General features: G+C 46.6%; 1 protein-coding gene across 5 annotated transcripts in view; it reads left to right on the forward strand.

Annotated features, from left to right (window-relative positions):
* The window catches only part of SFT2D1 (SFT2 domain containing 1), a 515,985-nt gene that overhangs the window by 239,092 nt on the left and 262,067 nt on the right, over positions 1-14,826 (forward strand). For 4 of the 5 annotated variants that reach the window (XM_068231912.1, XM_068231911.1, XM_068231913.1 and 1 more), the window contains one exon: positions 8,496-8,531. The exons of the other annotated variant lie outside the window; for it this stretch is intronic. In XM_068231912.1, coding sequence (XP_068088013.1) covers positions 8,496-8,531 — 36 coding nt within the window. The remainder of the gene's footprint in view (positions 1-8,495; positions 8,532-14,826) is intronic. 5 annotated transcript variants of the gene reach the window in all.

Raw genomic sequence — 14,826 nt, forward strand, 5'->3', positions numbered from 1 at the left:
AGACAACTTTGATACCAATTGCTATCCTAGCCCGTTACAATGGGTCAAACAATTCAAATACCTGGGGATCCAAGCAGGGGCGTAACTAGAAATCACTGGGCCCCCCTGCGAATATTTGGATGCCCCCCCCCCCCCCCATAGGTGCCAAATAATCGTAATGGGGCAGCATTTCACTGTAAATTAATTGTAAAGTGGGCAGCATTTTACCAGACAATCGTAATGTGGGCCAGAAAATCGTAATGTGGGCATAGTTCACCAGAAAATCGTAATGTGGGCCTTTAGAAAATCATAATGTGGGCAGAGTTCACCAGAAAATCGTAATGTGGGCACCGGTCACCAGAAAATTGTAACGTGGACAGCATTCACCAGACAATCGTAATGTGGGCAGCGTTCACCAGAAAATCATAATGTGGGCAGAGTTCACCAGAAAATCATAATGTGGGCAGAGTTCACCAGAAAATCGTAATGTGGGCACCAGTCACCAGAAAATCGTAACGTGAGCAGCAGTCACCAGAAAATTGTAACGTGGACAGCATTCACCAGACAATCGTAATGTGGGCAGCGTTCACCAGAATATCGTAATGTGGGACAGAAAATCGTAATGTGGGCAGAGTTCACCAGAAAATCGCAATGTGGGCAGCAGTCACCAGAAAATCGCCATGTGGGCAGCAGTCACCAGAAAATCGCCATGTGGGCAGCAGTCACCAGAAAATCGCAATGTGGGCATCAGTCACCAGAAAATCCTAATGTGGGCAGCAGTCACCAGAATATCGTAATGTGGGCAGCAGTCACCAGAAAATCCTAATGTGGGCAGCAGTCAGTCACCAGAATATCATAATGTGGGCAGCACACACCAGAAAATCCTAATGTGGGCAGCACACACCAGAAAATCCTAATGTGGGCAGCAGTCACCAGAAAATCCTTATGTGGGCAGCAGTCACCAGAAAATCGCAATGTGGGCAGCAGTCACCAGAAAATCGCAATGTGGGCAACAGTCACCAGAAAATCGCAATGTGGGCAGCAGTCACCAGAAAATCCTAATGTGGGCAGCATACACCAGAAAATCGTAATGTGGGCAGCAGACACCAGAAAATCGCAATGTGGGCAGCAGACACCTGAAAATCGTAATGTGGGCAGCAGACACCAGAAAATCATAATATGGGCAGCAGACACCTGAAAATCGTAATGTGGGCAGCAGACACCTGAAAATCGTAATGTGGGCAGCAGACACCTGAAAATCGTAATGTGGGCAGCAGGCACCTGAAAATCGTAATGTGGGCAGCAGGCACCTGAAAATCGTAATGTGGGCAGCAGACACCTGAAAATCGCAATGTGGGCAGCAGTCACCAGAAAATCGCAATGTGGGCAGCAGTCACCAGAAAATCCTAATGTGGGCAGCATACACCAGAAAATCGTAATGTGGGCAGCATACACCAGAAAATCGTAATGTGGGCAGCAGACACCAGAAAATCGCAATGTGGGCAGCAGACACCTGAAAATCGTAATGTGGGCAGCAGACACCTGAAAATCGTAATGTGGGCAGCAGGCACCTGAAAATCGTAATGTGGGCAGCAGACACCTGAAAATCGCAATGTGGGCAGCAGACACCTGAAAATCGTAATGTGGGCAGCAGACACCTGAAAATCCTAATGTGGGCAGCAGACACCAGAAAATCGCAATGTGGGCAGCAGTGACCAGAAAATCGTAATGTGGGCAGCAGACAGCAGAAAATCCTAATGTGGGCAGCAGTCACCAGAAAATCGCAATGTGGGCAGCAGTGACCAGAAAATCGTAATGTGGGCAGCAGACACCAGAAAATTGCAATGTGGGCAGCAGACACCAGAAAATCATAATGTGGGCAGCAGACACCTGAAAATCGCAATGTGGGCAGCAGACACCAGAAAATCGCAATGTGGGCAGCAGACACCAGAAAATCGCAATGTGGGCAGCAGACACCAGAAAATCGCAATGTGGGCAGCAGACACCAGAAAATCGCAATGGGGGCAGCAGACACCAGAAAATCATAATGTGGGCAGCAGACACCTGAAAATAGTAATGTGGGCAGCAGGCACCTGAAAATCGTAATGTGGGCAGCAGACACCAGAAAATCATAATATGGGCAGCAGACACCTGAAAATCGTAATGTGGGCAGCAGACACCTGAAAATCCCCCTGCAGAATTTCAGAGCGCCCCCCCCCCCGGGCCCGCTCGTGGCCGGTTTTTGGGGGCTGGAGGGGTGGCAGCATGAGGGGAAAGCCTTGCCCACAGTCGGCGGGGAGAGGGGAAGTTCCCCCCTCTCCCTCACCTCGGGGCTCTCCCCTCTGCGCCCCCCTCCAGCTAGTGAATGTGTGTGGGCAGCAGCGGCGCGGGATACATACCTTCTTCCTTGCGTTCCATCGCCGCCTTCTCGCTCTAGCGGCTGACATCACTTCCGCTTCCGGAAGTGACGTCAGCCGCTAGAGCGAGAAGGCGGCGATGGAACGCAAGGAAGAAGGTATGTATCCCGCTGCTGCCCGCTGCCCACACACATTCACTAGCTGGAGGGGGGCGCAGAGGGGAGAGCCCCGAGGTGAGGGAGAGGGGGGAACTTCCCCTCTCCCCGCCGACTGTGGGCAAGGCTTTCCCCTCATGCTGCCACCCCTCCAGCCCCCAAAAAAACGGCCCCGAGCGGGCCCCAGGGGGGGGGGGGGCCGGGCCCCCCCGCGGGCGTAGGCGCTGCAGGGCCTATTGTTACGCCCCTGGATCCAAGTAACTACGCAATTATCTGACTTTCACAAACTAAATATACAGCCAACAGTTGATAAATTTCAACAAAAAGCCTTAATATGGAAGACTCTCCCCCTTTCTCTAATTGGTAAAATTAATATATTTAAAATGATATTCTTGCCTAAATGTCTTTATATTTTTCACCAAACGCCAATACTTATACCTAAGGCATTTTTTAAGAAATTACATTCACTGATTTCAAGTTTTATCTGAGGAGGCTGTGTACCGAGGATTGGTCTTGCCACTCTACAGCTCCCAGCAAACCAGGGAGGTCTAGCACTTCCAAATATGTACCTCTATTACTGTGCTGCTGTTTTGGTCACCATAAGATGGTTGTTTTCTCAAGACAAATGCAACGCCGCAGTTGCGGTGGAGGCAGCGAGGTTGGGCTCTTACGAGAGACTAACCCTGCTGGCGTTCAGGGGCACCAGGGGAGATCCTCGATGCACGATTCCTATGTCCACCACAACCAAAATATGGAAAGACATGCTCGCCTATACAGGTAACGCGGGTAAACTCTCTCCCCACACACCACTCTGGGACAACCCCTCTCTGCTTCATTTTTCACAAATACCAGATCCAGACTTGTGGGCCCGCCTGGATATAAAAGCCATTTAAACATATAATGGGGAATGATGGACTTTTACCTTTTAATTCCCTTAAAAGTGCCTTTGATCTACCTAATAAAATGTTCTTCAGATATCTACAACTTCGCCACGCTTATAATGCTCAATTTAAGGACAGTAAGTCACTTTTGTTCTCCTGTGATATAGAGCAAACACTAATGGTAGAGGACCTGGACAAACCTCTTTCGGTAATATATTTTGGTCTTATGAATAATAATACTCAGTCTTTCAAGATGCCAGTCCAGATGGAACGAGGAATGGATGACAAGGACTGAGAGGAAATCTTAGAAAACTTTGTTAAAGTACCGATATTTGCTAGAGACAGATTAATACAAATTAAATTTCTTCATCGTACTTATCTTACTCCTGTATGTTGCACCTAGGACAATTGGGAGTATTGGAGGTAGAGCCTCCAATACTCCCAATTGTCCTAGGTGCAACGTCGATCCTGGAACTTTCTTCCATATGTTTTGGGACTGCCCTCATATATATTCATTTTGGTCTAAAATGAATGACTTAATTAATGAAATTCTGCAAACACAACTAATACTTTCTCCCTGGGCATTTCTGCTGGGACTGTTAGACGATACCCCACCAGGTAAACACCCCAAATACTTAATTAGAATCCTATGTTTTTATGGTAGTAGGGAAATTCTCCGCACCTGGAAAACTGATAAACCTCCCTCCTTTAACTACTAGAAATGTACTATCATGAAGGCCCTGCCTTTATATCGTTTAACGTATAAAAGCCGCAACTGTCCCAATAGATTTGACAAAATCTGGGCCCCCTGGTATAACAATGTGGAAGCCCTCCCCTCTGGCCCAGAGGAATGACCTCACTAGCAAATTAGTATTCTTCTTGTTCAAATTAGGGAACTAGGTCAAACTTAGTGTCTACTAGTCCTGGTTACAGAGGCAAGCACTGGAAACTTAAATCTACTACTAGCTTCACTTTTCTGTCTTAATTTCCCCCCCCCCCCTCCCCCCTTCTCTCTCCTCTTTCCTCTTTCTCTCCCTAATTCCTCTCAACTTTCTCTACAGTTGGCATAGCTCAAGCAACTCTGACCAACTCAGGAGATGTAATAAAGCTGGATATCCTTGCATATGTCTCAAAGACCTTAATATGTAATACTGTTTTGTTCATACTGTATTGAATATGTGTATATACTGCATAAGATGCTCACAGCTTTCCTTCCTTTATGTTTTACTTCCCATGTAATTTCATATTGTATACAACTGTAGTTCATCTACTTACTGTCCTTTTGGGTACCTGCGTGTACTTGTTTGTACGTGTTTTCTTGAAACTCAATAAAATTGAATTGTTAAAAGGACCGCCGCCTCTGTGCATTAGCCGGTCCTTAGGGCTTCCACTTTCCGACCGCCCCTGTGCAGTGGGCGGTCGTTAAGTGGTTAAAATGTGCAGTAAATAAAGAAAAAAAGTTACACAGATCAGTTCATAGTATAGACAAAAAAAGTATTGCCTAAATACCTATGTAACACCCAACTTCTCTCATCCGTGTGTTAGGTGGATCTAGTTTCCATCTTATCCTATACAAGAAAATGCTAGTGTCCTTGCGTCATCAACTGAATGGTGTCTGTCCCTGGCTTTTTTGTACTGAGCATGTGTGCAGCCAGGGCAGTTAGGACACAGGGCCGGACCTGACAGTTTGCTGTCTGTGGTTCAGAGGTTTTCATTGCATTGTTGGAAGTCTCGTGAAGAAAAAGCAAAAATGTCTGGCACTGTAGCTTTAATGCAAGAACAGCAGGTGTACCGGCATATATAGTAAACCATTCACAAAGACATGTTTCCGTGAAAAGTGGCGGTACTTATCGTGTTCTGCTGGAGAAGGGAGGCAGCTGTGGGCGCCAGAGGGTGCACTAAGTGCCTGCCCCCTCTCTTCTAGTTTGCATTGTGGGAAATAACAGCTTTTTCCTACTGCCAAGCAAGCAGCTCCCTGTGTGCATATAGTTCAGATAGTGGTGGGGAACGAGCAAGCGGGCCACGTACGTGCGCGCATTGCCGGGGGGGGGGGGGGTGTAAGCGGCTGTGACCTAGTGCCCATTTTGTAACAGGCGGGCCTTTTGCCTTCTTACTAATAAGAAGCTGCTTCCTTTCCCCTAATTTAGCAACTGTTCAAAACTCTGAACCTTAACTAGTAGGAAGCTGCTGCACTTCAAAAAGTGTTATAGATATTATACGTCTCTCTGTAGTTTTGTCTTGACATCAGTCAGTTAACATGCATCTCTATACCCCTGTCAAACAAAGTTGCTTAGAGAAGGTCATAGTTACATAGTTATTTGGGTTTAAAAAAGACATATGTCCATCGAGAAAATAAAGTACAACACCAGCCTGCTCCCTCGCATATCCTTGTTGATCCAGAGGAAGGCAAAAAAAACCCTCATAAGGTCAATTTCATGAAGAAATATGCATGGTTCTGGATTCCAGCAGATACACCATGTGCCCATTCATATTGCTGGCGGCTGAATTGTACCTTTTTTCCTGGGTTCCATCTTTTGCAGGTGCCCAAATTACCCTCTGAGCGTCGCTATAGCTGTAATTCACTTTACAGCCTATGCACCCTACCCCACCCCACCTTAAAGAGAACCCGAGGTGTGTTTAAAGAATGTTATCTGCATACAGAGGCTGGATCTGCCTATACAGCCCAGCCTCTGTTGCTATCCCAAACCCCACTAAGGTCCCCCTGCACTCTGCAATCCCTCATAAATCACAGTCGTTTTGTGAGGCTGTGTTTACATCTGTAGTGTCAGTCTCAGCTGCTCCTCCGCCTCCTGCATAGCTCTGGTCCCTGCCCCATCCCTTCCCTCCAATCAGCAGGGAGGGAAGGGATGCAGGCGGGGACTGGAGTTCTGCAGGAGGCGGGGAGAGCAGCAGACTGACACTATAGAGATAAACACAGCCAGCTCTGACAAGCTGTTTGTCAGCAGCGTGGCTGTGATTTATGAGGGATTGCAGAGTGCAGGGGGACCTTAGAGGGGTTTGGGATAGCAACAGAGGCTGGGCTGTATAGACAGATCCAGCCTCTGTATGCAGATAACATTCTTCAAACCCACCTCGGGTTCTCTTTAAATGACCTTGCCTCTGAGGGACAGTTACTAACAGGGCTGTGGAGTCGGAGTTGGAGTCGTTGATTTCATAAACTGAGGAGTCTGAGTCAGGAGTCGGAGTCAGATGATTTTTGTACAAAATCCACAGCCCTGTTATGTATTAGACTAAAGAGTCGGAGTCGAGGAATCGGAGTCTGAGCTATTTTGGGTGCCTGGAGTCGGAGTCGTGGATTCATAAACCGAGCAGTCGGAAGATTTTTATACCGACTCCTTAGCCCTGGTTAGTAACATGACAATGTACTCTGTAAAGCGCTGCAGAAGATGTCAACACTTTATAAATACTAAATTGCAATTTTGGGATGGTCAGGTAGCCCCAGTAATAGAAGTACAAGGCGGTCATAGGAAAGGAGCACATGATCATGTAGAATACACTAGGGAAGGGAGGACCCTGCCAAAGACTTACAATCTAAGGGGAAGGGAGATGTATTAACTAGGTAGGATTATAGAATAATACTCAGTAAAGAGTTACTGCGTGGCAGGGGGTGGGTAGGCCATCTTGAAGATGTGGGTTTTGACGGCTCGTTTGAATGTGTTGATGGTGAGGGCAAGTCTGATGCGCAGTGGAAAGGAGTTTGAGGGTGTGGTGGCTCCTGAGAATTCCTGCAGTTGCATGCTTGGGAGTGGGAAATGCGTGGGGCAGTTAGATGAAGGTCATTGGAGGACTGGTGGGGGCAGTCTGGAGGGGAGGCGGAGCGGTGAGAAGAATGTATGGGTCTGGCAGCCGCATTCATAACTAGTTGGAGGGGCCAATGCAATTCAAGGGGTGGTCAGACAGAAAGGAGTTGCAGTAATCAAGGTGGGAGATGATTAATCCATGGATGAGCAGCTTGGTAGTATTCGGTGTCAGAAAAAGGGCAGATCTGGAGATATTCGTGAAGTGGAAAGTGCAGGTTATGGTGTCATTTTGGATGTTGGGGATTAAGGAAAGGCATAGTCCAGGTTGCAACCCAAGGAATGGTCTTGGGAGGTAGGATGAAGGGTTGTGTAATTGATTGTGTAATTTACTTTTTTTTTTAAGTGGGCGGAGTCTACAACAGCCAATCAAATGTCAGCCTTTTGTTTAAATTGGAAAATTTTAAGCTTCCGCCGCTCAAGATTTGATGGTCAGCTGTATCAAAAGCCACTGAGAGATCAAGCAGTATCAGGATGGAACACCCGCCTCTCTTTGGCCATGAGTAGGACATTGCAAATCTGGACAAGGGCTGTTTCACAGCTGTGGTGCTACTTGAAGCCAGATTGTAGGGGGTCAAAGAGGTTGTTTGTTAAGAGCCGTGTTAAGTAGGGAGGTATGCAGCCTTCTCAATAACTTTTTCCCAGAAAGGGGAGATTGGAGACAGGTATGTAGTTGCTCAGAATATCTGGATCATGGGATGGTTTCTTGAGTAGTAGCCTGATTGCTTCTTTCAGACAGGTAGGAAACTTCCCTGCTTGCAAGCAACAGTTGACAATTTTGTGAAATGCTGGCCTGAACAGATCAGAGCTTTTCAACATGAACTGTGTTGGGCCAGAGTCCAGGTCGCAGGTAGTCTGGCGAAGACTTAGAAGGTTGTTTGAGATGTTTTCATGAGTAATTATCTTTAAAGTCAGGCCACTGCGGTAGGTTGTGATGACATCCATTATGAAGATCTGCATAGGTTTTCGGTGTTGTGGGTTTGATAGCAGACCTAATAGATGAGACTTTGTCTGTGAAGAAGAGGGCAAATTATTTATGCCAAGGACCCCAAAGCTCACAATCGTGTCCATTGATTGAGTGTCAAGGTTAGAAAAAGTGGGCGGAGCATTATTCAAACTTTTTGAAGATTTATGTAAAACTTGTAATATTTTATGGATATTCGGGGAGATAAAATAGTCCACTTTATGTAATTGTAAGCATAAGCATATAGTATAGAGACTCTGAACTTAGGTAAATATAGTTTAAATAGCCAATTCATTTTTTATGCTTGCTTTTAATTGTTTTGTTTTCTTTTAATTTTACAGCTATGCTTGGTTTGTACTTTATGTGCTGTATTTTGGGTAAGTCAAATATGCAGATGAAAGTACTGGTTATTAAAGCAAACCTGAAGTCTGATATTTACCTTTTCTAATCTTGAATCATCCTGGCAGTGTCACCATGATCCTTATAATCGGGAACTTATGCAGACTGCCCCATCTCAAAGCCTGAATGGAGTCTCTCTGATAACCATTGGCTGTAGCATGGTCACATGAGGTTAAAATTCCCATTATTTATCTATATACCACTGACAGACATATTGTCAGATTATATAGTAATGTTCCTCAGAGAAGGTCACACTCTCATCCTTACTATAGTGATACTTTAAAGTCCCTACTGCATAGCCAGGACAAGGTCCTCTAGCACTCAAGGCTGAGACACCAAAGCGCAAACCCCCCCCCCCCCCCATTCTTCCCACCCCAGCCACCGCGCACTGATTGCTATTAGAGTAAGAGGCGCCCCAGGGCAAGCAACCCTCCCCCCCCCCCAACACCTTAATGTCTAGTTATCTGGCTTGCAGTCACTGTTATGTATCCCCTTTTCTTATTTGTCTATGCTTCAAACACAATAGGGGAAAGCTAGCTGATTGAGTTGGGCACCCTCTGCTACTCTGCCCCGTGAGGCTGGAGCCTCTCTTGCCGCTGCCTCAGCCTGGCCCTGCCCTGCTGTTGTAATACACTTCATTTTAACAAATAATACTTGTGGCAGTATTTCAAATCAAAGTGTTTCATTATGATTTATTGTGCACAGCTGTGGACAGTACAAAAACAGAAATACGGTAGCTTCTCAAGTGAGTAAAAAAAAGTATTCTTTCTCTTTAATCCCTCTAGATTGTAAGCCTTTGGGCAGGGTCCTCCTCCTTTTGTGTCCTACCTGATCATGCACCTTTATTACTGTGAACCCATGCTATGCATCTGAGTGAACCTAACTTGCCTAATCTCCATGCTCCATCCAGTGACTGACTAAGAATTACCTGGTACTCATACTGTGCTGTGTGATCTGGTTTTCTTGTATTCCTGTATTGTCATATTGCTGTATGTCACCCCTAAATATTGTCTGTAACCTAAATTTATGTTCAGCGCTGCGTAATATGTTGGCGCTTTATAAATACAATAAATAAATAATAATAAATATAGTCAGTAGGTAACAGTTAGGTCCCTAATGACCATACAAATTAAACTGTCCCTGCTTAAGTTTCATAGGTCTAGCCATTTCCTTAGAGAACAAGACAGATTTTGTCTGAAAGCTTTAAAGAGAACCCGAGGTGGGTTTGAAGAATAGTATCTGCATACAGAGGCTGGATCTGCCCATAGAGCCCAGCCTCTGTTGCTATCCCAAACCCCCCTAAGGTCCCCCTGCACTCTGCAATCCCTCATAAATCACAGCCACGCTGCTGACAAACAGCTTGTCAGAGCTGGCTGTGTTTATCTCTATAGTGTCAGTCTGCTGCTCTCCCCGCCTCCTGCAGAACTCCAGTCCCCGCCTGCATCCTTTCCCTCCCTGCTGATTGGAGGGAAGGGACGGGGGCAGGGACCGGAGCTATGCAGGAGGCGAGGGAGCAGCTGAGACTGACACTACAGATGTAAACACAGCCTCACAGCATGGCTGTGATTTATGAGGGATTGCAGAGTGCAGGGGGACCTTAGTGGGGTTTGGGATAGCAACAGAGGCTGGGCTGTATAGGCAGATCCAGCCTCTGTATTCAGATAACATTCTTTTAACACACCTCGGGTTCTCTTTAAAGGGAACCTAAACTTAGAAGGATATGGATTTTTCCTTTTAAAATAATGCCAGTTGCCTGACTCTCCTGCTGATTCTGTGTCTCTAATACTTTTAGCAACAGCCCCTCAACAAGCATGCAGATCAGGTGTTCTAGCTGAAGTCAGACTGGATTAGCTGCATGCTTGTTTCAGGTGTGGCATTGGGCCACTACTGCAGCCAAATAGATCAGCAGGACTGACCAGCAACTGATATTGTTTAAAATGAAACATCAATAGCCCTCTCAGTTAAGGTTCCCCTTAAAGAGAGTCTGAAGTGAAAACAATTACCTGTTTTTATTTCAGAATGCTCTTCAGCTTTAAGAGCAAAGATGATTTGCCGTATCCCTGTGGCCGTACAAGGTCTTTATCCCCCCAAATTCCTGGGAAAAATTCAACCACTTTCAAAGTCGCAGATTTTACTGCCCGGGGAGACAGAGCTACAGTGCAAAGCTCTGCCTCCCCGGGCAGCAAAATCTGCGACTTTGAAAGACGTAGAATTGCTTTGCACTGTAGCTCTGCCTCCAGTACATTCAATCACTGACGATCTCCGCCTCTCCCCGCCCCTTTGAGTGAAAGAAGCTGAGAGAGGCGGGGAGATAAAGACCTCGTACGGCCGGGGGGATGCAGCAAATCATCTTTGCTCTTAAGGCTGAAGAGCATTCTGAAATAAAAACTGGTAATTTTTTTTCACTTCAGACTCTCTTTAAAGGACAGTTGTAACAAGGGGGGATATGGAGGCTGCCATATTTATTTACTTTTAAACCATACCAATTGCCTGGCAGCCCTGCTGGTCTATTTAGCTGCAGAAGTGTCTGAATCACTCCAGAAACTAGCATGCAGCTAATATTGTCAGATCAGCTGTCTCTGACACTATTGTCAGAAACAGCTGATCTGTATATGCTTGTTCAGGATCTATGGTTAAGTGTTAGGCTGTGTTCCCACTTAACTTCCGCATCACGTGCGGCCAGTGGGAGTGGACAGTATAATGTCTGCCCCAATGGTCCGCAGTGATGCAGCTGGAGCCTTAGGCAGATGCGCTGAGTGCTTCTCTGAGTGTTTTGTGATTGATTAGTGCTTTCAGCGCTTTTTAAAAATTTCACCCATTCACTTTCATTAAAATCGCGGTAAAAATCACTGTGATTTTTCCTCAATTTTTACTGCGATTTTAATGAAAATGAATGGGAGACATTTTTAAAAAGCGCTCAGAAAGTGCTAATCAATCACAAAGCGCTCAGAAAAGCGCTTATAGTGTGAATCCAGCCTTAAACTGGATGACTCCTGTGAAATGTGTTAACCACTTCAGCCTTTAGTGTTTTTTCACCTTATGCATCTGAGCAATGTTCCCATTCATTCGCCATTGACTTTATTACTACTTATCACAAATTGATCTAAATCTTGTTTTTCCGCCACCAATTAGGCTTTCTTTGGGTGAAACATTTTTGGGTGAAACAAAGTGCTAATCAATCACAAAGCGCTCAGAAAAGCGCTTATAGTGTGAATCCAGCCTTAAACTGGATGACTCCTGTGAAATGTGTTAACCACTTCAGCCTTTAGTGTTTTTTCACCTTATGCATCTGAGCAATGTTCCCATTCATCGCCATTGACTTTATTACTACTTATCACAAATTGATCTAAATCTTGTTTTTCCGCCACCAATTAGGCTTTCTTTGGGTGAAACATTTTACAAAAAAATATTTTTTTCTCAATGCATTTTAACAGGAATATTAACTCTCCTGGCGGTCAATTAAAACCACCAGGGGGCAGCGCAGCACTTTTTTTTTTTTTTTTTTTTTAATCATGTAACTAGCCTAGCGCTAGCTACATGACAGCTGCTGAGCTGTGGCATCCCCCCACCCCCTCCAATTGCCTCCGGCAATCAGGCCTATCAGGAAATCCCGTTCTGAATTAGGGCTTCCCCCGTCGCCATGGTGACGGGTGGGATAACTTAAAAGGGAGTCCCGATCCACCCCTCAGCGCTGCCTGGCACTGATTGGCCAGGCTGCGCATGGGGTCTGGGGGGGGGGGGGCTTCGAGGCACGGCTGGTAGCAGCAAATCGGCGTGGAGCGGCAGCGATCGGGCAGTACACGCAGCTAGCAAAATGCTAGCTGCGTGTAATAAAAACATCTTTTTGCAAATCAGCCCAGCAGGGCCTGAGAAATCCTCCTGCGCGGCATAGCCTGAGCTGAGCTCAGGCTTACCGCCAGGGAGGTTAAGAAAAAAAATGGTAAAAAAAATAATTTCTCAGTTTTCAGCCATTATAGCTTTAAAATAAATGCTACCATAATTAATGTGGTCTGAAAGTCAGCATTTCTACTTAGCTCTAATAGATTCCTTAAGCTGTATCTGCCGCATCCCCGCGCGTACCCGCTGGCGCCGCTTATCTTCCGCTCGATTCCCTGCCATTGTCCGTTCGTGGGGAACGAGCAGGGAATCAGCGGCGGCGAGATCGGACTTGTTGGATCTTATCAATCAAGCCGCATCAGCGGCTCGATTGATAAGACACATTGCCGCATGTAGACCCAGCGTGTAGAGCCGCGGCTCCCGGGACACGCCAGAGTGATAACAGGCTGCACCCGCTGACCTTCAGAAGGAGGGAGAAAGGGATCGAGGAACTGGCCCGGGGACAATGCCGCTGTCACTGCACCCGCGATAGGGCAGGGTGAGTGACGAAAAGCTGCCGCGCACAAGAGGAAGGGATCAGAGGATTACTGGGGACATTGCCGCTGTCACTGCACCCGGATGGAGCAGGGCGAGTGACAAAAAGCTTCAGCCGCCGTGCACGGGGAGGGAGGGATTGGAGGAAGCATGCTGGGTGACAGTAGTTCCCTTTAATTTAGCTTCCATTGTTAGGGTAGATACACACATCAGACCATAGTCTTTGGAAAATGAAAGATCACAGACCAATTTTACCCCATTCCATGTAGTATGAGAGCCATACCTACACAGTCTATTCTATTGAGCTGAACCAAATCAAATAGAAATCTTTGCAAGATGCTACACACAAAGATGCTGTACACACTTAAAAGATCAGTATCTGCAAAAGATCTGTTCCTGTAACAGTGCCTGTCCAACTTCATGGGCATGGAGGGCCAGTTTTTTTTCAGACCCCATGGTGGAGGGCCGAAGGTTCTTGCTAGAGTCGCAGACCCCCCCCCCCCCCCCCCCCCAGGAAAAATGCAATTAAAGGACAATTAGATTGGCAGCACTTTCCATAAAATGCAATTTAAGATGTTGGTGAAGTTGTGTGGCGCGTAGCGCGCCAAAAACCACGAGGGTTCTGTTGTGCGTAGAGCGGCGCGCCGAGAAATGGGTGTGGCCATGGACCAGAATGCGGGTGTGGCCACGGGTGGAGACAAATTTACATGAATTTAGCAATGTGGGACATTAGATTAGGACAGTGGTGGTGAACCTTTTGGAGGCCGAGTGTCCAAACTGCAACCCAAAAGTCACTTATCTATCGCAAAGTGGCAACAGCAATTTAAACTACATACAAAGGTTTTAACTCATACATGAACATTATGGAAAATCCAAGTTGAAAATAAACTGTGAAGATAAACAATTTCATCCATCTACTCCTGAAAAATGTGGGGTTTTTTTTAGAACCTCCCAGTTTTATTTTCCGTTTTAAAAAGCTAAAAAAGTAGGTTTAACGCTATTGTTTCATGATGACGATTCAGCTTTTCCATAGTCTCGCAGTTCGCAATCATGTGACCCCCAACAAGACAAATTCAGCAATCATGAGGCCCCCAACAAGACAAATTCAGCAATCATGAGGCCCCCAACAAGACACATTCAGCAATCATGATGCCCCCAACAAGACAAATTTAGCAGTCATGAGGCCCCCAACAAGACACATTCAGCAATCTTGAGGCCCCCAACAAGACAAATTCAGCAATCGTGATGCCCCCAACAAATCATGAGGCCCCCAACAAGACAAATTCAGCAGTCATGAGGCACATAAATAGACAGCATTTCACATAAATAAGCAGAATGCCCCTTAAATATGGTAGACACCTATCACCTGGCTTCTAAATTCTCCTCTACTCTACTGGCTGCTGTGCCTGGCTGGCCTGGCAATAGTGTTTTGGGCCGGATTGGGGATGATGTGTGGGCTGAAATGCCTTGCGGTGCTGCTGTGGCCGGGCTGGCGGTGATGCTGTGGCCGGATGAGGTAGTGACAGGTGCCCCCCCAGTTAGAGACAGGTGTCCCCCCTCCCCTCAGCTGAGGTAGTGACAGGTGCCCCCCCAGCTAGATAGTGACAGTTGCCCCCCCAGCTAGATAGTGACAGGTGCCCCCCAGCTAGATAGTGACAGGTGTCCCCCCAGCTAGATAGTGACAGGTGTCCCCCCCAGCTAGATAGTGACAGGTGTGTCCCCCAGTTAGATAGTGACAGGTGCCCCCCCAGTTAGATAGTGACAGGTGCCCCCCCAGCTAGATAGTGACAGGTGTCCCCCCCTCCCAGCTAGATAGTGACAGATGCCCCCCCAGCTATATAGTGACAGGTGCCCCCCCAGCTAGATAGTGACAGGTGCCCCCCCCCCCCAGTTAGTGACAGG

Source organism: Hyperolius riggenbachi, chromosome 4 (genome assembly GCF_040937935.1).
Source record: "Hyperolius riggenbachi isolate aHypRig1 chromosome 4, aHypRig1.pri, whole genome shotgun sequence".
In the NCBI taxonomy this organism is placed as follows: Eukaryota; Metazoa; Chordata; class Amphibia; order Anura; family Hyperoliidae; genus Hyperolius; species Hyperolius riggenbachi.